The following is a 24,270-nucleotide window of genomic DNA, read 5'->3' as shown; positions in this document are numbered from 1 at the left end:
CTCAAAGTTTGGATAAAGGATTGAATAAAAGGAGAGGAATTACCAGTCAAAACGATGTCATCCACGTATAGAAGAAAAACAAGGATAGTGGAGCCATGATGATAAGTAAACATCGAACTATCTGCTCGACTTTGAACAAAGCCGACCTGCATGAGAAAGGTGTTTAGGCGTTGAAACCAAGCTCGCGGAGCTTGTTTAAGACCGTAGATGGCTTTCCGAAGCTTACAAACATAATTGGGACGACTTGGATCAACAAACCCAGGGGGTTGGGCCATATAAACCTCTTACATAAGTGAACCATGGAGAAAGGCGTTCTTCACGTCAAGTTGATGTATCGGCCAACCAAAGGACACGGCTACGCTGAGCACTGTTCGAATCGTGGTAGGCTTCACAACGGGACTAAAGGTCTCTGTGTAATCAACCCCAGGTTGTTGATGGAAACCTTTGGCAACAAGACGCGCCTTGTAACGCTCTATCGACCCATCAGAATGACGTTTTATTTTGAACACCCATTTACATCCGACAATGTTAGCATAAGGAACGGGAGGAATTAAAGTTCATGTACCTTGTTTGAGCAACGCATTGAACTCATCCAGCATGGCCTTGCACCACTGAGGAGACCGTGAGGCCTGTGTAAAACAAGTGGGCTCCGTATCGGATTCAACAAGGGCAGTCATCGCAGAGGGAATAGGATGACGACTAGCAAAGTAGGCCTTGGTTTTGGGTTTGAAAATGCCAGACTTGGACCGTGTGTGAGGTCCTGAGGAAGGAGCATGAGCCACGCTACTAGCTGGCAACTGAGATGTATGTGGATGTGATTGGTGCAGCTGAGTTGCAGCAGGAATTGACGTAGGAAGAGGGGCAGAGGTGTGGACAGCAACTAGTTCCATATTTTGAGGCATAGTCACGGGTGGTGCAGGTAGTAGTGGTTCCACGCCACCAGCTGGCAAGGGAGATGTATGTGGATGAGAAGGCATGGTCACGGGTGGTGTATGCATATTTTGTTGCTGAATTGCAGCAGGAAAGAACGCTGCCAGATTTTGAGGCAAAGTCACGGGTTGCATTAAGGGCAACATGGGTGACAAGGCATGGTGGGGTTGAGGTGGGGCAGGTATGGGGACAATGGGAACAAATACCAAGTCTGATTGTTGCACGGAAGACGATGCCATAGAAGAGTGGAATGGAAAATCATCTTCATTGAACGTAACATGGTGGGACAGGTAGACACGTCCAGTTGGGGGATGGAAGCAACGATAGCCTTTATATTTGTCACTATAGCCAAGAAAAACACATGACAATGATCTGGGTTGTAGTTTGTTAGTTGCATAATCACCAAGATATGGGAAACAAGCACACCCAAACGTGCGCAAAAACATATAATCAGGAGCTCGGCCAAATAAAATTTGAAACGGAGAAGCCCACTTGAGAACAGGAGTGGGTAGCCGATTAATTATATAAACAGCGGTGCAAAGTGCCTCAACCCAAAATTTATGCGGAATACTGGCAGCAAGTAACATGGTGCGTCCCATTTCTGAGATATGACGGTGCTTCCGTTATGCAAGTCCATTTTGCTGTGGGGTATGTGGACAAGAAAATCTATGGTGAATCCCCTTATGCGCACACAATTGACGAAAGGACAAATTATCATATTCTTTACCCCCATCACTTTGGAGTATTTTAACCATTGTAGAAAACTGATTAAAAATGAAAGTAATAAAATTGTTAAAGTGATTAAAGACCTCAGACTTCTTACGCATGGGATAAATCCATGTGTATCGTGTGTAATCATCCGTAAACAAGACATAGTAACGAAAACCCGACACCGACACAATAGGAGACATCCAAACATCAGAATGTATTAATTCAAAAAGGGTCATAGCAAAGTGTTCGGAAGACGTAAATGCTAGGCGATGGGATTTAGCCAACGCACAGTAATTACAAAAATCTTTAGTGGAGATAGGAAAAGATGAGCCTAGTACATCACTAGATGCTAACACACTAAGAACTTGACGGGAGGGATGTCCAAGACGACGATGCCAGAGTGAGGGTGACACAAAAATGGAAGCAAAAGCATGTTTGGCAGTAGACCCATTGCTAGAAGCAAGACCAAGCTTAATGGGATAAAGACCATCCTCACATGGGCCCTGAAAAAGAACAACACCCGTCTTTAAGTCACGTACGACAAAACCCCATGGAAAGAACGTTAGACTAACAAGATTATCATGTGTAAACTGAGCAACCGACAATAAATTTTTCCGAATTGCTGGAACATGCAAAACTTGGGATAACCGAAAAATGAACGACCCGGACTTAAAGGAAATATTACCAGTGTGCGCAATAGGGAGGGTCTCACCATTACCCACAACAACCTTGTCATTAGAACCATACCCCGTAGCCGAAGTAATGGAACGAGAGTCACTTGTCATATGGTGAGTATCACCAGTGTCCGGATACCATGTAGGGTCAGAAGGGGAAGCAATGTGCATGCCAGCGAAAGCTCGAGAGATGTCATCATCAGAACGAGGCGCTCGAGGACACAACGCAGCTATATGACCAAATTGATTGCATGACCAACATTGAGGGCCACGAGTAGCAGGACCGGGTCCAAGTATGCCAGGGCGTTGATGTGTAGCACGCTGACCATAGCGACCAGCACCACCATGCATAGTAGAACGACCACCACCATAAGTACGAGGAAGTCGATTGCTACTTGAAGTGCCATGAGGGCGGGAGGACAGATTACCACGTCCCTGAGATAGATTACTACCAGAATTATGTGCGGAGTAGAAAGCGGAGGGAGCCAAAGTAGCTTGAGACATAGCATGTTTGGATTCATAAACCAGAAGACGAGCACGTAAATCGTTGAATGACGGTAGAGGAGGGAAGTTGGTCAGCGCCAAGACAAGAATCTCATATTCAGGCCCCAAGCCATTTAGTACATAAGTCACCAAATCATCATTCTGAACAGGTTGGCCTATAGAAGCCAATTGATCTGCCAAGTGTTTGGCAAGACCCAGATAGTCCGAAATTGTTTTAGTACCTTTCTGAAGAGACAGCAACTGAAAGCGAGTATGGGTAGAGTTGGCAAGGGATTGTTGAGAAAAATTTTGACGAAGATGCTCCCAAATCTCACGAGAAGTAGACAACCCGACGGTCAAAGAAAGAACAGGCTCTGTAAGCGTAGCACGCAACATGCTGACAAGTGTTTGATCAGTCTGGTACCACACCAGGTAGTCGGGGTTGGGAATGCTAGTAGTTACAGGAGGCACCACTGTGGAGGAGGCTGAATCCGCAGAAGCATTTGGTGAAGTGGCATGAGTGGTGGTGGTGAGAAAGGAAGGAGGGCACGGGTGTGTTCCATCTACAAAACGCCAAAAGTTTTGGCCAATCAAGAATGGCTTAACTTGACTTTCCCAAGGTAAGTAATTAGACTCAGAAAGTTTGACAGAAACTAGTGTAGAAATATTTGGGATGGGAGATGAAGGAGAGGAAGTTGCGGAAGCCATGGAAAAAAAGGATCAGAGGCTCAATACCATGTGAAGTTTCAGATTTTCTTTAACTTTCGGGGTAAACTTTACAAGCCTTTATACACCAAGAGGTCTACAGAATATAGGGGTTCCTATAGCAGCTATATAATACAATTAAATACAAAGTACATTTAAATGATAACAACTCATCTTGACTGCCCTAACAGCTCATCCTAACTGCCCTTGTCTACACAAATAACAAAGGGATCTTTCAAATCGAATCGAGTGATATTGCTTAGAATTTTGGGAGACAATTTCCCCTCCTCTCGTCGACATGGAATCCGAATCTGAAAACTTTTTTATTCGATTTTGCGGAGAAAGAACAGTCATTTTTCCTTTCTTTTCTACGGGTGCTGCGTGCATTCCCTCCGCAACACCCAACAGCCTAAGCTGAATCGATTTTGCGGGTAAAGAACAGACGCAGATGCTGGCAGCTATAGCTAGGTAACGGCACCGTCGGAGGTTGTTCCACGGAACAGAGAAAATAGAAAATAGGTAATATGCGTCTGTTTACAACACTTGATATCATGGATCGGGTTATGCCAGTTTAGGCAAGGTTCAAAGTTTAGTCAACGAGATATCATGGACTGGGTTATGCCAGTTTAGGCAAGGTAAGGTTGAAAGTTTTAGTCGAGGAGGGTACTTCACTAAATGATTATTGACAATTAGAAGAAGCGATATATTAATGTCACACACAATTGATTTAATGTGAGGTGAAGGGAAATCCGAAATTGAGTGCAGATGCGAGAAAAAGATTGATCTGATCAACTTGAACAAATTTAAGTAGTCATTTCGACAATCAATACGATTAACTTATTTGTTACGAGTGAAGAATGAGTTGCAATCTGATTTTGGACCTAGCTTATGAAAATGAAAGAAGAAAAGGAATAAAAAAAAATAGAAAAGTACGTTTGAGTTGGTTAGAATAATGTTGTACATCTTAATTCAAACCCTCGTCTCACAATAGTTTAGAATAGATGGGAAAATCGAGATCGAACTCAATGAAAACGTGATCATAGAATTTTATTTGTCGCTTGCGAGGAGCTCAATTGCCAACAAGGCTCTTTCGGTAGTAGTTTAGTGTGTGTTTCTCTTTATATACCATATGATATTTCGAGACATATAATGGATTAAATAAGAAAAATGCGCCATCTACCAAGCGAATACAACATTTACTTGTTTTGGGTGATATTTTTTTTGTGTTACCACAAGTCTTGTTTTTTTTTTAATTACATAAACGTAGAGAAAATAACATTACTAAATAATGCACATGAATTTTTAAATTGAATTAAATTTCGGCTGCTCATTACAAACTACACTGTAGCTTTTCATCCTTGGATTTCAATCTATCTACTTCGTTCAATCAGCGCCCACATCTGCAAACCATCTTACTCAATGGCTCTTCGGAAGACATGTGCAAACTTTGCTGGGTATGCCAAAAAACAGGTAATATCTTTTGCTCTCGATCTCTCATTTGGAATTATTTGCATGGGTGTTGTTGGTATTGAGTTACTGAAGCATGTCTTTCTGTTCATGAGCAAACAAATAATCTTTGTTTCGGATTTTGGGTCATTTCTCTTAAAATAATAGAAATTAAAATTAAAGTATTTAGTTAGTTGACTTAGTTCATTAATATTAGTAGGATTTCAAATGTCAGTTTGTTAGTGTTTGGAATATAAATATGAATGGCTTAAATTATGCTTGAAGAGATTAGAGTGTTTGTTATCAGTGTGTGACCAGAATAGCAGTGGTCTTAGAGGTTGTAAAACCAAGAATCACGACAATAAGTGTACCGGTAGTGGCTTTAGAGATTATAATCAAGGTTTCAGATATTATCCCTCCAAATCATGCTGCACCTGCTATTCTTGGATCACCACCACTGCAATGTCAAAATCATTCTCTTCCAACCATTTTTTGTCCAAGACAGGACATTACGCTGTTAATTGCTTTATAAACATGGTCTTTAGTCTCTTAGAACCATGAATCCTCCAAAAACCTTGTCAACATTGTGGGAGGTAACTGTCCACTACTGCCACAATGAACAGCAGTATGGCCAAACCTCTCACAATATTGACAAGATTTTTGGAGGATTCATGATTCTAAGAGACTCAAGACTTAGGGACATAATGTCCTGTCTTTGGACACATTCGGCAGGCAAGAAATGGTTGTAAGGGAATGATTTTGATATTCCACCATTGGTGAAGCAAAAATAGCAGGTGCAGGACTTTATTTGAAAGGATTTGGAGGGATAATATCTTAAACCTTGATCATAATCTCTCAAGCCACCACTGTTACACTCCTATTGCCGCAATTCTTGGTTTGCAACCTATAAGACCACCAGTACTATTACATAGATAACAAATAAGTTAATCTTATTGCTTGTCGAAATGACTACTTAAATTTGTTCAAGTTGACCAGATCAGTGTTTTTCTCTCATCTGCACTCAATTTCGGATTTCCCTTCACCTCACATTAAATCAATTGTGTGTGACATTTGGAGAATTGCATCGGCGAAATTGCAGTGACTGGTGTTCAGGGCCTCCGGCGAGGTATTATTTTCGTGCAATCTTCCTTTGTGGTTTCACTTGTGAGTGCTGTGTTGTTTCCGGTGCTTTTTGAGATTGAAAAATGACAAACATTTAGGGCTTTTGTTTGCGATTTTTCGAAGGCATGTAGTGAAGAAATCGGTTATCTCGTTAACTGAGTAGGCTCATAGCTTGATGAGGAAAGGGATGTTCTTATCTTATGCCTAGGCCTACTGCTCTCTGCGGGGATGTAATCATTTTTCTAACCTTGCTTTGTATTAGGGTTGGACAGTGTCGAAAGAAGATGGGTTACATCTTTTTGTATATTATATATTTGAGTTCCATAAATGTTAATTATCCAAAAGCACAAATATTCCTGAGCGTCCTGGATCTCTTGATGTACTTCCGAACTGAGGGGGGAGCTTGAATACTGTCCTTGAATCATATGTTCCTGGATCATGATTCCTCCCTATAGTTTGGCCATGGTGATATTTCAACTCTATACTGTAATGTGACGACTTGTGAATCACTACCATACATCATATTATTAGACGGTGTGCTACGGCTTGTGAACCAGAACACAGGTGAAGTAATTTCAAGATGCGTCCTGGATGGATGTTTATCATCAAGTTCACGACACACAATTGGGGCTACCCAAAGAATGAGAGAATCAAGGCATTTGGAAGATACTCCGTTGAGAGCATTCTTAGTACCAGACGACCTCCCGATACGATAAGTGCATCAGAATCTGGAAATTCGACTAACACGGCTACTCTTTTTTTGGCTAGGATATGCATGATATTCATGATAATGTTCATGTACAGAGTTTATTTAAGGTTCTTGTACAAACTACAACAAATTCTTGATGTCCAGATAAAACCTTTTTTCCATATATTCCTCGAGAAAAATAGTTGGTCGAGTTTACTGACGATTCCAGAACGGAACCGATTGACGAGTAACAATCAAAAGTAGAAATTGCAGATTATGTATTAAAAATGAATGTCAGATTTAAGAATCTGATATTGGAGAGTTGGTATACGTATTTGCAGTTCTTGCTTTGAAAGAATGAATGATTCTATCCTATGCACAACAAACTAAAAAATGGAGAAGCTCGACAATAAATATTACCATTCGAATGACATGGTCTTATACGTTCGTGTGTGTTTGAGTGTCTGTGTTCTTAGTTAAAGCAGTCACACTAATGCACCAACTTGGATGGTTTACATTGGACGATTTCAAAATTCAACCGATTGACGAGAAACAATCAAAACTATAAATTGCAGGTGATGTATTGAAAATGAATGTCAGGTTTAAGAATTTGATCTTGGAGAGATGGTATTCATAGTTTTTTTTTTTTGTTTTGAGTATTTCGCTGATTTCCCTATAATCTATCGATTTTGTAAACCATTGCAAATTCCACCAGAACTTCAGCCAATTCCTCACATAAACTAAAGGGTCACATTTCTTTCAATTTTTCTATCCCAAAAAGTGACATGCCGGTTACAAATATTATTTGCCATTACTTTCTCTTTCTGTAATGTGACAGTTTTATGAAAAATCACACGAATTACAGGGGAAAATAAAAAGTCAAAGATAAAACTAGTAGTAGAGTACATATTTAGGAGAAAAATCAATGAAATACTCCTTGTTTTTAATTTATTTGAAAAGTTTAGACTTTAACCCTATGTTTAAATTCACCAAGTTCATAACTCAGCTCATCTCTACCACCATTCCCGTTATTGTTACCACACGAGTTTAAAGTAATTTTTTAACATTTTGATTAGGCCTGTGGTAGCAAATTTTACGCTGTTGGACAGGAACCACCGCAGAAACTTGCTACTCTTAGGATTCTAATGTTATTAGCATAGATGCATCCTTGTGAAGGGAAGATAAGACACCTCTCTTGAAGTTGGTTAATGTTGTCGTTGGACAAGTTGTTGAATATTGCCGCCGTTGCAGCTATGCTTGGTAGTGCTGCTCTTTTAATCCTGTTATTACAGTAAGACTTAACAATACTAGTACTAGTAGCAGAACCACCACTGCAACTCCCAAGCTTAACGACCACAGAGCGAAAACAGAGAGCCATTGTCATGTTTTCCGACAACTACTCGACACTGCAAGTAAGATTGCTAATGTTTAGTTAAATTGGTTGTGAGAAAAATCGACACAAGTCTAGACAAGTTGGATGCTTTGTGAAAGCAACTTAAAAATCACTTCCTCACTAAGTCCTTTTACAGCAAAAGAACAATTGATATCGGAACAAATAACTCACAATTCATCTAAAAAGGAAATAGAAAGCCCCAACCTCCCTTCTTCCCCCAAAAGAACCCTAGAAAAACTCAATTCCGAAAGCCCCAATCTTTTCCATTGAATCGAATGAGATCGCTTCGAGTTTGATATGATTCTAAGCTATTGGGATTGTATTAGGACCAATTGGACAACTTATAATTGTTGTTATCCATTAGGCCCATTACATATGTAATACCATAAGGCCCATCTATATTTCAAACTCTAGCTATCATTGGATGTATTTAAACCCCTTTTACGATGTAGACAGACATTTACTTTCCTGCATTTCCCCTTTTATCATGTCTGGTCCCATCAGAGCTTTGGGGAGACAATTTCCCCTCCTCGCATCGGATGGAATCCGAATCTCTTTTCATTTTGATTTTGATTTTGCCGGGCAAGAACAATATCAAGATGTTCTTTTCTCTCCTTTTTTTCCTTCTTTTCTACAGGGACGACTAAAGTAGCAGAGAACCGACTGGCCGCGTGCATTCCGTCCCCAACACCCAACACATCTATAGCTAAGGATCCTGTGTTCAACAGCCTTAACGAAGTACCCTTACTAGGTTCGAACTCAATGATGGAATGGCTAGGCTAGGCAAGTGCTTAGGGCTTTTAATTTTTATTTTTTGTGGCTTCAATTCTTTGATTTTGTTAAAGTTGATTTCTTTTGGGGAGCTTAAATCTTTCCTCTCCGTTTTCAATCTATTGTCTATAGATTCTAGTTATATGCAGATTGCAGTTTTAAAAGTTGTCGTCTTTCGTTTTAATTTCTTAATTTTTCATGTATAAATTTGTTGCTTTTCTGTGCAGGCTTCTCCAATCACGATGCCGTTAAAAGTCGTCTCATAATAGTAGAAGAGTTCAAATGTGCAGGCTTCTCCATCAACCTAAGTTATCGATTCAGGTGATAGTTCGGGCACAATAGCAGAGTTGAGTTCCACACAACAAACTGAGGTATTCTAAAAGAGTCAATTAGAGTGCAAATAAAGCATACATAAACTCTCAAATAGGATCAAATAGCTTTAAAGGTACATAAAGCTCTCAAATATGGTCAAATAGCTTTAAAGGTACATAAAGCTTTCAAATAGAGTTAAATGTTACAAGATCTCAAGATTCACATCTACTAACACATCCGTGATAGCAATGAGTCCTATTGGTTATATTGCATACGTCTCGATATTTAAGACTCCGTAAGGCGGATGAAAAGGGAAATTGAGATATTTTCTCCACCAAAGTCCTTGTGGAGCATTCTGATTTCCTACAAGCTTCTAAGAATTTTGAAGTAACATTTCATTCCCCACTTAGATCCCATGCTATTTCTTGCTCGCCAAAACCTGGACTCGTATTCACAAATATTAATAAAATAAAACCCGAATCTATAGCTGCATTTCCCACAAAAATACCTTTCATATAAAGTTTCCATTTCTTGTTCCGGCATTTCATGTAATTTTGCATGGTCATAAATGCCAGAACAAGAAAAGCAAATTTTATAGAAAATATTTAAGGTATTTTTGTGGGAGATGCAGTTATGAATTCAAGTTCTATTTTGTTAATATTTGTGGATACAGAGCCCAGGTTTTGGCATGCAAGAAATAGTTTGGGACTAATTGGGGAACGGAAGGTACTTCAAAAGTCTAAGAAGTCTAAGAAGCAAGGTAGAAAATGAGAATGCTCCAAAAGGACTTTCGGGGAGAAAATACCTCATTTTTCCTTATCATCCACCCCTACGGAGTCTTAAATATCAAGTCGTATGCAATACAACCTACCTATGGGACCCATTGCTATCATGTGGGCATAATGAAATGTATGTGGATGTGTTAGTAGATGTGAATCTTGAGATTTTCTTCTAACTTTTAACTCTTGTTGAGAGCCTTATGTACCTTTGACTCTAGTTGAGAGTTTTATGTACATTTAATTCTTATTGACTCTTTTAGATTACTTCAATTTTTGTTCCATGTTGTGGGCTGTTCTTTCCACTGTTGTGCTGGAACCACCAGCTGAATCAATAACTTAGGTTCATGGGGAGCAAAAGTATAGAGATTTGCTCTTGCGGTAAGCTTCTTGTTTTTTGTTGGGTTTACTACTTTCCCAGGAGCATTTGCTGTTCTTACTTTGAAAGAATGAATGATCCTATGTACAACAAACTAAAAAATGCAGAAGCTCGACAATAAATATTACCATTCGAATGACATGGTCTTATACGTCCATATGTGTGTTTGTGTGTCTGTGTTCTTAGCTAAAGCAGCCACAATACTGCACCAACTTGGATGATTTACATTAGAGTGCGACTAACCAATATCCTAATCCATGCAGAGAGATTGAGGGAACGTTACCTCACCAAATGCCACATCAAACTCCAATCTGCTACATGAGCACAACCATACAATAAGGATAGCCAACAACCAAACAAGAGAAGCCAATTGACGAGATGAAGTCTGTGGAGATCCACGAACAACATTGCCGAACAAGGAGAAAGTGGTGGTGTCGGACACATCCGAGCCAGTGAAGCCACTGGAACCCTACACACAATCTCAGTAGGTTGTATGGCTGAAGATCGGAATATGGATGAACATATAGGATAGATACTGTCTGGGAAAGAGAAACCGAACATATCACTATAACAACCAAGGCTAAAAAACAGAAGTAAGGAAAACATATAAGAAGGAAAGGGAGGGGAGGACAGCGACCGACCCCGGCCAAAGCTAGGGTCGGCGTCATTGGTTTTACTGAAATTTGGAGGCCTCACACGGAGGGGTGAAAAAAATTACCAAAAAGAGAGAACGACTCTCACTAGAGAGAGAAATCTACTATCCCCTATTGAGCTTTTAAACCACTGCGAAATTCACTAGAACTTTAGCCAATTTCTTACATGAACTATTATAAGCGATCGCATTTGTTCCAATTTTCTGTCCAAAAAAATCACATGCCGATTACAATATTATTTGTTGTTATTTTCTCTTTCTTTAATGTGATAGTTTTAATGCAAAGTTAGATCAATTACGGGGAAAATAAAAATTCAAAGGTTAAAGTAGTAGTGGAGTTCAATTTAAGGAGAAAAAATCAACGAAACACTTTCTCTTTTTTTTTTGTAAGTGTAGACTTTAAGCCCTTGTTGAAATCATGACTCAGCCAATTTCTACCACTATTGCCATCATTATTATCAAATACGAATTTATAGTTTTTTTTTTTTTTTTTTTTTAACATTTTGAATACTGGTACTAGACTTATTTTTTAGGTTCTCAATCTAAAAAATTATTCTCGGATTAAGCTACCAAACGCGTTATCAAACCATAAAAAATGAAAATCTTTGTTTGTCGCTTTTGTTTTACAAAATAGTTATTTAAAAATCATTGTGTAAAACATTGATGGACGGTTTGTTACTTAATAATACGGTCTAGTGATATTCTTTTTTACTTGAAAGTGGAAGGTCTTAGATTCGATTCTCGCCAAATACGAATTTAAACCACATTATTACTAGCAATTGCGAGATTAAGCTCATTCCTCTTTCTTATTATAGATAATTTCGTTTATTAAAAAAAATAACGTTACTCGACGAGCCCTTAAGATTCTCCAAAATCCTAGTAGGACTGCAATTTTTTTATTTTTTTTTAAATTTGTTTGTAAAGTATGGATGACTCGGTCCAACCCGATCCCAGGAAAAGTCCCAGAGCAACCCCACGTCTCTTTTGATCTCATCGCTCTCTGTTTCTCTTCTTCCCCAAAATCAAAATTCCCACACCAAAACCACGACCTTAGAAACTCCAGAAGCTCCAAAAATGGTGTGCATACGCAAGGCAACCATCAATGACCTCCTGGCGATGCAAGCTTGCAACCTCTTCTGCCTCCCTGAGAGCTACCAGATGAAGTACTACCTCCTCCACATCCTCTCATGGCCGCAGCTCCTCTACGTCGCCGAAGACTACAACGGCCGCATCGTCGGCTACGTCCTCACCAAGATGGAGGAGGAGAGCGACGAGCGCCACGGCCACATCACCTCCCTCGCCGTCCTCCGCACCCACCGCAAACTCGGCCTCGCCACCAAGCTCATGAGCGCGGCCCAGAACGCCATGGAACAGGTTTTCGCGGCGGAATACGTGTCGCTTCACGTGAGGAAGAGCAATCGGGCGGCATGCAATTTGTACACGGGGACTTTGGGGTATAAGATTCATGATGTGGAGGCGAAGTACTATGCCGATGGGGAAGATGCGTATGATATGAGGAAGGAGCTCAAGGGGAAGAAGGTGCATGGACATAGTCATGGGCACGGGCATGGGCATGGGCATCACCACCATCATCACCATCATGAAGGTGGGTGTTGCTCAGGGGAGGCGGCGAAACCAGAGAAGGCGGAGGCGAGGAAGGTCGAGAGAGGGAATGCTAAGGCGGAGGCCAAAGCGGTATGAGAGTGGGAGGTAAATTGGGTTATTTGGGGGGGGGGGGGGGGGGGGAAGTGTATTTTCCGTTGTTTTACTTTATATATGGTTTTGATGCTTAGCTTTTGTATTGCAATTTGAGAAATGCATGTGAGGATTCGGAATAAGTTGTTGATGTTTAATACTTACTCTGCATTAAGTGATTTATGTTGTAACTTCATGTTTATTTTGTGTTCGTTGTGTCTACTATCAGGCGGTTTTGTTTATTTTTGAGTCGTATGCAAATAGTTTTTCTTGTAATTTGATGGAGGGTTGAATCATAATAGTCGTTATGCATGGATAAACGATTTATGTTTTTTCTTTGAGTTTGTTCCATTTGATGATGCGTACCACATGCTCTTAACATCTAGTACTGAATTCTATTAGAGGCCGAAGTTGCGAATAATACTGGAATAGATAGGAAAACTAGCTTAGATTACTATTTTTTTGCTGGGCAAGTGAACAAACCCACACTCCCACAATGCACTAAACCCGCATCTCGCCCTTTAGCCTTGCCCTTAAGGGGGAACGGGTGCTGTTGTGCCCAAAGGTGACTTTGATGGTGGATTACGAACTACTCTTTTCTGTAGTGTGCTTATGCACATATATATGTATGTATGTATTTAAGTAGTATTGGTCAAGTAACTACTTTTCTTGAGAGAAACACATCTTTGCCATACGGGATACTAGCTATAATAATGAAATTGAAAAACAGTAATTTTTGAATTGTGAGATTGTGTCTGAAGTTAAATTGTTTGATGCTTAGCTATCCTTCTTTGTCTGGCTTTTCAGAAAGGGGAAGGGATGGATTTTTTTTCCATTTTAGGCACTTGTTCTTTGAACATGAGTTGCTCCTGAGCAATGGTTTTAAGTCAGAGCTTTGTATTTATGTTAAGTAGTTAATCACCTAAGTAATCTGGCCTGATGGTGGATTTCTTTGCTCACGGTGAAGAGTAAAGTTTAGGATGAAGAAATGGCCACACATAGAATAATAGTGTTGATAGAAACTCACTAAAAGCACGTAATCTTTTATCTATGCACCGGAACAGAGCTCTGATATGTAATGCAGCTGGAAAAGAGTTCGATAAATACAGGAAGCTACCCCCTACTGGCCGCCCCTGCCTTTGGCTTAGGGGGCAGTGGCAACCCACCCTTATTCTCTACCCTATCTCGTCTTCTCGCCCTCTCACTTCTCTCCCCCCTTCCCCCTCCCTCTCTTGTGGTATTTGGTCTTAGGCTCTTAGCTTCGTCTTTTTCTCGCTGATCTTTGTCCCAGATTTCCCACGTGCTCGGGTCCTCTTTTTCCTCCCTCACTCCAACATCAACCAATGGCTGCAGCTACTGATCTTAAACAGGAAGAGTGAAGCATTCGTTTCCAACATGTTTAAGCCTGGTATCGAGCAGGCCGATCATGGTCCTCTCTTTATACATCAATCTAAACATATTGAAGTGGATTAACATTTCATCGAGGAGAAACTAGATGCTTAATTAATTTGTTTTTGTTTGTAAAGTCAGAGGATCAACTTATAGATGTTCTTAATAAGGATATGTCTAGTATAGTTTATCATAGCTCACTCAACAAAGTTGGCATTGGTGATATCTATGCACCGACTTGAGGATGAGTGTTAATGTGAGCCTTGCTCGGCTTAGATTACTTTTTACCCCCTATAATTAGGTTTCCTGTAATTATTTGCTTAGCTTGTGTAACACATCTTGTAACTCTTCCTCCTTTGGAGAAGAGTAAAGTATTTAGCTTTTCCACACATTTGAGCAGGCTTAGTGTAAAAGTAAAGACGTTAATGTTAATTCCTTAGGGCAAAACAAGATTAAATCATGACCATAGGTCATCGTCAATGGTTAATATTAGAAGTTAGGTAAATTTAAACATGATACAATGGCAAGCTAGGTCTCACCCAAGTTTTCTACAAAGGATGGAGACATATCAACAAGCAAGGTAAACTAGTATAGATACTCTAAATTTAAATTCGATTTTTGTTTGCCAATAATCTTCTTTTTTCTTTTTTTTGGCAAGTGCATTTTGTGCTCACCTCCCATTAGTTACCGTTAGATTAGTTTAGTTTATTTGATCTAAGACACGGATCTCAAAATTTAGACTAATCTAACCGCAATTAATAAGGGGTGAGTATCACACAACTTAATGTTAAATTAATATATTATTATTAAGATACAGTAAGTTGTTGCCATGCTGGGAATAGTCTGATACTCTGAGTGGTAATATATGATTAAGAAGTGTGCCTAATGCCAACGTTTGTAGCTATCATGTTGTATGTATTCCTCTTCCTTCCTTTCCCCATTTGACATTTGTTTAGTGTGTGGTGCCATTCACACAAATTATTTTATTTTTTTACACATTTTTCGATTTTGGACTGTCGGATCGAATGAATTATAGAGGATTAAAGGACTGAAATTAACAAAATTGGTGTGGAAGATAGGGATTTTGATTGCAGTTGTTTGGAAGTGTTGGCACTTACGGTATATCAATATTCTAAACAAAGTCTCAACCCATGTTCTCACTTAGTATTTGCTAGATCGGCTGCTGGATATGCATTACGTTTGGACATCAAGTATGAAATATGACTTCAAATGCTATTTTAAGAATTTTAATTTGCCTGGTTAAACTAATTCGTACTTTAGCTTGATGAAAGTCTATGTTGTATCCGTTTCCATGTTGCACTTCGTTACAATTTCGAATACAAGGTTTACATTACTTAACCTTTATGTCCTTGTCTGGTCTGTCTTCACCCTTTTATTTTACTGTTTTGACAGTAACAGATGACTTGATAGAGTTGTATGTTAATTGACCCTGTTCTTCTGTTATATTGTATGATTCAGGACAATGAGATGTTTATGGGAGACACGAGTGAGTCCAAATAGGGTATACTCATTTGGTGGACTAGACGGTATGCTGCGTTTTCTGAACCAGAACACAGGTGATGTAATTTGAAGATGCGTCATGGATGGATATTTATCTTCAAGTCCTCTAAACACGATTGGGGCTACCCAAAGAATGAGAGGAACAAGGCTTTCGGAAGATACCCCCATTGAGAGCACTCTTTAGTACCAGACGACCTCCCATTACGTGTTTGACTGTTCGGATGAGGAAGGTTATCACCGCGCACTAAGGTAAGTACATCAGAATCTGGAAATTCGACTAAGACCGGCCACCCTTTTGTTTTTTGTGAGGATGTGTATGATATTCATGCTAATGTACATGTACAGAGTTTATTTTATTGTTCTTGTTCTATAAACTACTACAAATTCTTGATCATGAAATACAAACTTGTTTTCCATCTAGTCCTCGAGTAAGACGGGTCGAGTTTACCGACGTTTCCAAAACTGAACCGATTGACAAGAAACGATCGAAACTGGAAATTGCAGATGATGATGTATTGAAAATGAATGCCAGATTGAAGAATTTTACCTTGGAGAGTCGGTATTCATGTTTCTATTTTTTAAGTATTTCGCCATCCCTATTGATCTTGCGAACCACTGTGAATTCCACCAGAACCTTAGCCAATTTCTCACAAATAATCATCTTTTCCTCTTTCGCGCATTTCATCCAATTTTCTGCTCAAAACAGTCACATGCCGGTTACAACATTACTTCTTGTTATTTTCCTGTTTTTTTTTTTTTTTTTTTTTTTTTTTAATTTGTTGGAAACTTGTTATTTTCCTTCTTTAAATGAGACAGTTTTAATGAAAAGTTAGATCAATTACGAGGAAAATAAAATTCAAAGGTAAAACTAGTAGTGTAGTACAAGATCAGGTTAAAAATTGAGGAATAATCTTTTTTTGTTTTTAATTTATTTGAAAAGTAAAGGACTTTAAGCTCATGTTAAAAAAAAATGTTAAGCATATCAACTTTCTTTTTTAATGATTTGTCAAACACTTTAAGCCCTTGTTTAAAGAAAAAGAGGTATTTGTCGATTTTCCTCTCAAAATTGTAAGGCATTGTCAATTTTCCTCCTAAACTTTAATTTTAACCAATTACTTCCCTAAACTATTATAATTTGCTGAAATCCTCCATACTATTATATTTTCTAATTTTTTGTCAAATATTTCATCCATCTATGTCAACGCCAGAAAATTGAACGGGCATAAAAGTAATTTGGCCACTAACCGAGAGAGAGCATCAGGGTCGACGATTTGGCAAAAGAGGTATAACTGTTGAACGCAAAGTTTCTGGAAGTGGGGGTTGGGGAGCACGATCTTCTTGTCCTTCTCGAACCTCTACAAGAAGTCGACAGGGGGAGGTGGAAGCTATAAGGCGATGGCGGACGCCGAGGGACCGTGGAATTGGAATTGGAGTCGCCACAGAGTGACGTGACATAGTAGGCGGTGGGGATGGGGGGGTTTCTAGAGTTTTGGAGGGATGAGGGTGTGAAGGCGTTAATGGTGAAGAGGTCATGGGGTCGGGGAGTGGAAGTGGCATTGGGTTGAGGGATGTAGGAGTTTGTGGGAAAGGGGTGGGTAAAAGTGGAAATTGATGGGTGTTGGTGGGGTTTTTGCAGAGAAAAGAAGCATGGGGTGGTGGGTAGGTTGGGATTTGCATGTTAATTGGTGGAAGTAGATTTTTGAAGGTGGTTTTAGGAGAGAGATTGAGGCCATCTCCAACTGATGGCTGGCCAGATGACTCGTTTTAGCCCTCTAGCGCTCCAAGATTCTCCAAGATATTAATATTTGAATGAACAGTACAGGGTCATATTTACCTCTGTCTCCAACCGAGGGCCAAAGGGCCATAGAGCCAAACATAATTTATTATTTAAAAACTACAACTTAAATTCAAATCCAACGGCTAAGTCACATCAGCTAGCCATTGGATTTGAATTTTTTTTTGCTATAAATAGGGTGGATATTGGGATATAATTCACACAACTTTGAATTCAATCTATTTAAATTCAATCTCTTTCAATTCAAGTTTGCAATGAATTCCAACTTTGGATCCTCTTCAGATTCCAACTGGGGGTCTTCATCCAATTCCAAAAGAGAAGCAAAATAGGTGCAAATGAGACAAGAATATGAGGAGTCTGATGAAGAAGTTCAAGTAAGGCGCAACAAACAAAACATAGCAGCAGCCATGGCTACGGCCATGGTGTGTCAGCCAACTGAGGAATAACCTCAATGGGGTGGCTCTATTGCTGGTTGCTCTTACAAACCACGAAACAGAGCGATGACGCATGCCAATCTGATGAACAACTACTTCGACCCCAACTCGGTGTACACAGAAGAGGATTTCAGATGTAGCTTCCGGATGAGGCGTCATGTCTTTAAGCGTTTACTTTGTGATGTCCAGCAGGTCAATCCGTACTTTCAACAGAAGCGGGACAGAGCAGGTCGCCCTAGTTTCTCACCTCATCAAAAGGTTACTGTTGCACTCCAAATGATAGCATATGGCTCCGCAGCTGATTCGATGGATGAAACCCATGGTGTGTCTGAGTCTACATGCCTTGATACTCTTCAAGAATTTTGTGACACAATTGTTCAGCTTTACAAAGACGAGTACCTCCGCGAGCCAAATCAAAAAGATATGAATCGGCTCCTTCGCAAAGCTGAAGACCTTGGGTTTCCAGGCATGATAGGGTCATTAGACTGCATGCATTGGGATTGGAAGAACTGTCCTACCGGATGGCAATGAGGCTTTAGCGGAAGGTCGAGAAAGCCAACTGTTGTGTTAGAGGCGGTTGCCTCATATGACACATGGATCTGACATGTTTTCTTTGGAGTCCTTGGATCCCAAAATGACATTACAGTTCTTGGGCGTTCACCCTTCTTCAATAACTTGACGGAAGGTAAAGCACCTTAACTTAACTACTACATCAACGGCCGTCAATACAATATGGGGTATTACTTGGCAAATGACATCTACCCAAAGTGGGCGACACTTGTCCAAGCAATTCCAAACCCTAGGAATGACGCGGAACAGTTGTTTACCTTACACCAAGAGGCATATCAGAAAGATGTTGAGAGAGCTTTTGGTATTATACAAGCACGGTGGAAGATCATTAGCGAACCGGCAAGAGGGTGGAGTCGAGAAAATTTGGACTCCATCATGATGTCTTGCATCATATTACACAATATGATAGTGAAGGATGAGCAAGATGGGTATATTGATGGAGAGTCCGATGACGACCAAGAAGATCCAAATAGGTCAAGAAGGGCTCGTGCAAAAATATATGATAAGCCTAATTTGCCTTTCAATCCAAGAACTGGTAGTATCTCTATAGATAAGTACATGAAGCGCTATAGAATGATACGTTCTCGTGCCACAAACAAGTACCTACAACAAGATCTTGTTGCACATCTTTGGGCCCAAAGAAGCATGGAGTAGGCATTTACGTTTTATGTTTTTAAATGTTTTTAAAAATGTTGTTTAAGTTTCATGTTGTATAATTTTTATGTTGGTTAATGTTGTTTCATATTGTTTAATGTTGTTTCATGTTACTTAATTTAATTTAATGTTGTATAATGGCTTAGGAAGTTATAGGAAAAAAATAGAATTAAAAAAAATATGAAACAAATTTTGTGAAATAGAAGTTATAGGAAAAAAAATGAAATTTAAAAAAAATATGAAACAAATTTTGTGAAATAGAAGTTATAGGAAAAAATGTAATTTAAAAAAAATATGAAACAAATTTTGTGAAATAGAAGTTATAGGAAAAAAATGGAATTTAAAAAAAAATATGAAATAAATTTTGTGAAATAAAAGTTATAGGAAAAAATAGAAGTTATATGAAAATTTTTATAAATAAAAAATAATAATAAAACTGTAAAAAAAAATAAAAAATCAAATGCAACGGCTACTAGCCGTTTCATTTGAATTTTTTCTTAAGAAATCCTGTCGGTTATAACCGACAGGAATAGATGCTATTATTTAGTATAAATGTATTACTGTCGGTCAGAAATAACAAAACATTAAAAAAAAAATGGCCAGCCCTCCAGCCCTCTCCGATTCCGTGGGGCCCTCCCAGATTCCAGAGCCCTCTAGCCCTCTAGACCCTTCGATTGGAGATGGCCTGAGGTTTAGAGACATGGGGTGGAAAGAATTGGAAATGGGATTTAATTGTTTCGGTGGGGAATTTTGCAGGAGTGGCATTTCTTATTACTCTGTGTGTAATATGTTGTGAACTTTGGAGAGAAAAGCATAGAAAATGAAAAGGGCTCGATTGATGTAACGCACACCGGCTTTTGCACGAGTTTTTAATCTGTTGCTTTCGAGTTTAAATTTCTTTTTTTATGATTTATCAATCACTATATTATGTGGTTTACTAAAGATGGTTTAAAATTTTGGTCTCTCGCATCACCCATGTTTAAATTCATCAAATCCATGACTAGCCCACCTCTACCACCATTGTCGTCATTACTACCAAACACAAATTTGTAGCATTTTTTTAACATTTTAGATATTGGTACCGGACGAATTTTCTATGTTATCATTCTGATAATCATTACCGGATGAAACTATGTGACGCATTTTTAAATCATAAATGTAAATATTGTTTTATCTTGTTCAGTTTTACAAAATAGTTGTTTTAAAAGAAAATTTGTAATAAGTTACTGGAATCCTCCATAATTTTAATTTCACCTCACCTTTTATTTGTTTGAAAAGTATTGACTTAAGCCCATGTATAAATTCCATAAGCCCATGACTCAGCCCAAACCCAATGCCATGGAAAATTCCAGAACACCCCCACATTTCTTTTGACCTCAAACACTCTCTGTTTCTCTCTTCCTCCCCAAAACCAAAATTCCCACCCGAAAACCCTAACCCTCGAAACTCCAGAAGCTCCAAACATGGTGTGCATACGCAAGGCCACCATCGACGACCTCCTGGCGATGCAAGCCTGCAACCTCTTCTGCCTCCCTGAGAACTACCAGATGAAGTACTACCTCTACCACATCCTCTCATGGCCGCAGCTCCTATACGTCGCCGAAGACTACAACGGCCGCATCGTCGGCTACGTCCTCGCCAAGATGGAGGAGGAGAGCAACGAGTGCCACGGACACATCACCTCCCTCGCCGTCCTCCGCACCCACCGCAAACTCGGCCTCGCCACCAAGCTCATGAGCGCCGCCCAGAACGCCATGGAACAGGTGTTCGCGGCGGAGTACGTGTCGCTTCACGTGAGGAAGAGCAATCGGGCGGCGTTCAATTTGTACACGGGGACTTTGGGGTATAAGATTCATGATGTGGAGGCGAAGTACTATGCCGATGGGGAAGATGCGTATGATATGAGGAAGGAGCTCAAGGGGAAGAAGGTGCATGGACATAGTCATGGGCATGGGCATGGTCACGGTCACGGTCACGGGCATGGGCATCACCACCATCATCACCATCATGAAGGTGGGTGTTGCTCAGGGGAGGCAGTGAAACCAGAAAAGGCGGAGGCGAAGAAGGTCGATAGAGGGAATGCTAAGGCGGAGGCCAAAGCGGCATGAGAGTGAGAGAGGTAAATTGGGTTATTTGGGGACAGTGTATCTTCGGTTGTTTTACTTTATCTATGGTTTTGATGCTTAGTTTTTGTACTGCAATTTGACAAATGCATTTGAGGATTCGGAACTTTCGTAGTTTTTGTTATAAGTTGTTGATGTTTAATACTTGCTCTGAAATGAGTGATTTATGTTGTAATTTCATGTTTATTTTCTGTTCGTAGTGTCTACCGTTTGGCAATTTTGTTTATGTCACTCAATTTATTTTTGAGTCGTATACAAATAGTTTTTCTCGTAATTTGATGGAGTGCTGAATCACAATAGCATTTCTCATCATAAGTAGCAAGTTAACAAACCACACTCTCACAGTCCCACACTGCACTAAACCCGCATCTCACCCTTTAGCCTAGCCCGCATCTCGCCCTTTAGCCTAGCCATTAAGGTGGAACGGGTGCTTTTGTGCCCAAAATGACTTTCGTACTGGTTACGAAATACTCTTTTCTGTAGTGTGCATATGTACATATATACATATATACATACCTCTATATATATTGTTCTTGAGAGAAACACATCCTTGCCATACAAGGTACGAGTTTTAATAATAAAAATGATAAACAGTAGTATTTGAAGTGTGAGATTGTGTCTGAAGTTAAATTGTTTGATGATTAGCAATCCTTCTTTGCCTGGCTTTTCAGAAAGGGAGAGGAATACAATTTTTTTTGTATTTTGGGCACTTGTTCTTTGAACATGAGTTGCTGTTGAGCAATGTTTTAAATCAGAGCTTAGTCTTTATGTTAAGTAGTTAATCACCTAAGTAATCTGCTCTGATGGTGGATTTCTTTCCGCACTGTGAGGTGTCGAATGACTAAACTGCTCCGGTAAAGTTTAGGATAAAGAAATGGCCACATATAGAATAGTAGTGTTGACGGAAAATTACTAAAGCAAGTAAGCTTGTATCTATGCACAGAACAAAGCTCTGATATGTAATGCAGCGGGCAAAGAGTTCGAATAGAACATAGGATCTTTTTCAACTGACATTCTGAAATGAGCACCCACGCAATAAGAAGTTCCTACTAAAATCTTTTACACCAGTTAGGGCTTCCGTTCAAGTTTTTGTGGCCGTGCTAAAATATCTAGTTTGTTTCTGGAAAGAGGGAACAGTGCAGAAAACATGTGTTGTAGTGTGAAAAGTCAGCCTTGGCACCGATGTAAGTTGAGGTTACCTTCTCTTGGCTGTTAATTTTGGATATAATGATATAGCTACTGTACTTCATGTAGGACTATTGGTTTCTTTCTTTCTTTCTACCTTTTTCTTTTGTTATTAAACTATCGTCAGGAAGTAAGGTACCGTTTGGTACGTGGGACGGGACGGAACGGAGTGGGATGAGGCGTTCGGTCACACGTTTGGTGCGCCTAAAACGGATGGAACGCGCTGTTCTACGGGACGAATTTTGGGTGAATTTTCGTTCCGCCTCACCTCCCAGAACGACTCGTTTCATATCTATTGAACACAAAATTATAACCTCTCCGTCTTATTCTTCTTCCTCTTGTTTCCATCCGAGAGCATCTTTACTCCCTTTCCGTCCCGTCCCGTCTCATCCCATTCCATTCCGTTTCATCCCGTCTTGTCTGCATACCAAATGATACCTAAATGTCGTGAGAGGACATAGCTCTCGCTCTATGAGAAAAATACAATAAGCGACCCCCTACTGGCTGGCCCCTGCCTTTGGTGTAGGGGACAGTGGCAACTCACCCTTATTCTCTACCCTATCTCGTCTTCTCGCCCACTCACGTCTCTTTCTCTCCCCCTCTTAGGTGGTTGTTTTGCTTTTAGGCTCTTAGCTTTGTCTCAGATCTCCCACGTGCTCGGGTCCTCTCCTTTCTCCTGCACTCCAACATCAATCAATGACTGCAGCTACTGATCGTAAACACGAGTTGTCACGTATATGTCGGGAGGTATGTAGAGTTTTGGCTTAGGTGCTCGCACTACCTCCTTGTTTCCCATTGCTTTTCTCTGATTTGTTGGGTGATCTCTCAGGTTTGATTTCGGATTTGATAAGTGTGAAGTGGGTCGACCTGGAATGGTTTCTTCGGAGGATATTTTTGCAATTTCAGGCCTTTGGTTTGGTTGATTTCGGGCTTTTAGTTTGTGAGAGCGCTCTCATTACCTCCTCATATGAAGAGTGAAGTATTCAGTTCCCAACATGTTTTAGCGTAGTATATTTTGATCCGAAGCTTTCTATCTTTTGATTACATTTGTATGTAAACTTTCCATCTTCCAATCACAAATCTTGAAGATCTAGTAGTGGGAATTCAAATTTGTTTGAATTTTTTGTTGAAATATGTGAAGTAGAAGATTAAAATAAAATATATGTATATAGTTTTGGTTAGAACCTTAAACCGGCATAAACCGGACGAAATCTGCTTAAATTGAACCGTACGGATTTATGAATAAATTTAAGTGGAATCACGTTGAACATAACCGTTGATATTTTCTAGTTCCTATTCAAGGATGGAACCAGGCTGAACTGGACAGTGCCCACCCCTACTTATTGAGGATGTGTCTAGTGAAGTTTATCATAGCTTACTCAACAAAGTTGGGCATTGATGATATATATGCACTAACTTGAGAATGAGTGTTATCGTTAAATTATTTTAGTTTAATTGATTTAAGACACGAATTTCGAAATTTAAACTAATTTGACAATAAGGGGTGTTTAGAGGACTAAGCAAAAACTTTCTTTTTTTGAAGTACATCTGCACGAATGAGGATCCTCACCGGATCCTTTTTATGGGGATCCTGGGGATTTTCAAATTACATCTATTCATCATAATTTTTTTATTTAAAATTGAATATAAACAATAACTGACTAAAATTGGCTGCACGATGTACAATGAACGTATGTGATTGGAAGATCTTTGGGATCGTTATGCAGGATCCTCTCTCCATCTGTACATGCCAATGCGACATTAATATTAAATTTAATGTAGTTATTATTGTTGGCATGCTGGGAATAGTCTGAGTGCTAATTAATATATGATTAAGAAGCGCGCATTGTGCCAACGTTGGT

At 39.6% G+C, this 24,270-nt stretch overlaps 3 protein-coding genes and 2 long non-coding RNA genes across 6 annotated transcripts; all 5 read left to right on the top strand.

The window, feature by feature from the left end:
• Window positions 1–8,632: 8,632 nt before the first annotated feature.
• LOC139193964 (uncharacterized) lies at window positions 8,633–11,337 on the top strand. The gene is made up of 3 exons (XR_011578558.1): window positions 8,633–8,935; window positions 9,151–10,392; window positions 10,654–11,337. It is a non-coding gene; the product is annotated as an uncharacterized lncRNA (long non-coding RNA).
• Window positions 11,338–11,976: 639 nt separating this feature from the next.
• Window positions 11,977–16,067, top strand: LOC103407460 (N-terminal acetyltransferase A complex catalytic subunit NAA10-like). 2 transcript variants are annotated; one of them, XM_070810159.1, is made up of 2 exons: window positions 11,977–12,737; window positions 15,606–16,067. In XM_070810159.1, the coding sequence occupies exons 1-2, from the start codon at window positions 12,117–12,119 to the stop codon at window positions 15,645–15,647; spliced, it is 663 nt and encodes a 220-aa protein (XP_070666260.1). In that variant the 5' UTR covers window positions 11,977–12,116; the 3' UTR covers window positions 15,648–16,067. The 2 variants fall into 2 exon arrangements, with proteins under 2 accessions (XP_070666260.1, XP_070666261.1); XM_070810160.1 differs by having other exon boundaries at window positions 11,978–12,752.
• A 1,875-nt stretch (window positions 16,068–17,942) lies between these two features.
• Window positions 17,943–18,407, top strand: LOC139192085 (uncharacterized). Its single transcript, XM_070813357.1, has one exon. The coding sequence runs from the start codon at window positions 17,943–17,945 to the stop codon at window positions 18,405–18,407; it is 465 nt and encodes a 154-aa protein (XP_070669458.1).
• Window positions 18,408–20,444: 2,037 nt separating this feature from the next.
• Window positions 20,445–21,418, top strand: LOC139190208 (N-terminal acetyltransferase A complex catalytic subunit NAA10-like). Its single transcript, XM_070810144.1, has one exon. The coding sequence runs from the start codon at window positions 20,564–20,566 to the stop codon at window positions 21,206–21,208; it is 645 nt and encodes a 214-aa protein (XP_070666245.1). The 5' UTR covers window positions 20,445–20,563; the 3' UTR covers window positions 21,209–21,418.
• A 1,451-nt stretch (window positions 21,419–22,869) lies between these two features.
• Window positions 22,870–23,540, top strand: LOC139190210 (uncharacterized). Its single transcript, XR_011574293.1, has 2 exons — window positions 22,870–23,155; window positions 23,238–23,540. It is a non-coding gene; the product is annotated as an uncharacterized lncRNA (long non-coding RNA).
• The last annotated feature ends 730 nt before the right edge of the window (window positions 23,541–24,270 follow it).

This window comes from Malus domestica, chromosome 02 (assembly GCF_042453785.1).
Source record: "Malus domestica chromosome 02, GDT2T_hap1".
NCBI classification, from domain to species: Eukaryota; Viridiplantae; Streptophyta; class Magnoliopsida; order Rosales; family Rosaceae; genus Malus; species Malus domestica.
This window is presented reverse-complemented; position numbering and strand designations above follow the sequence as displayed.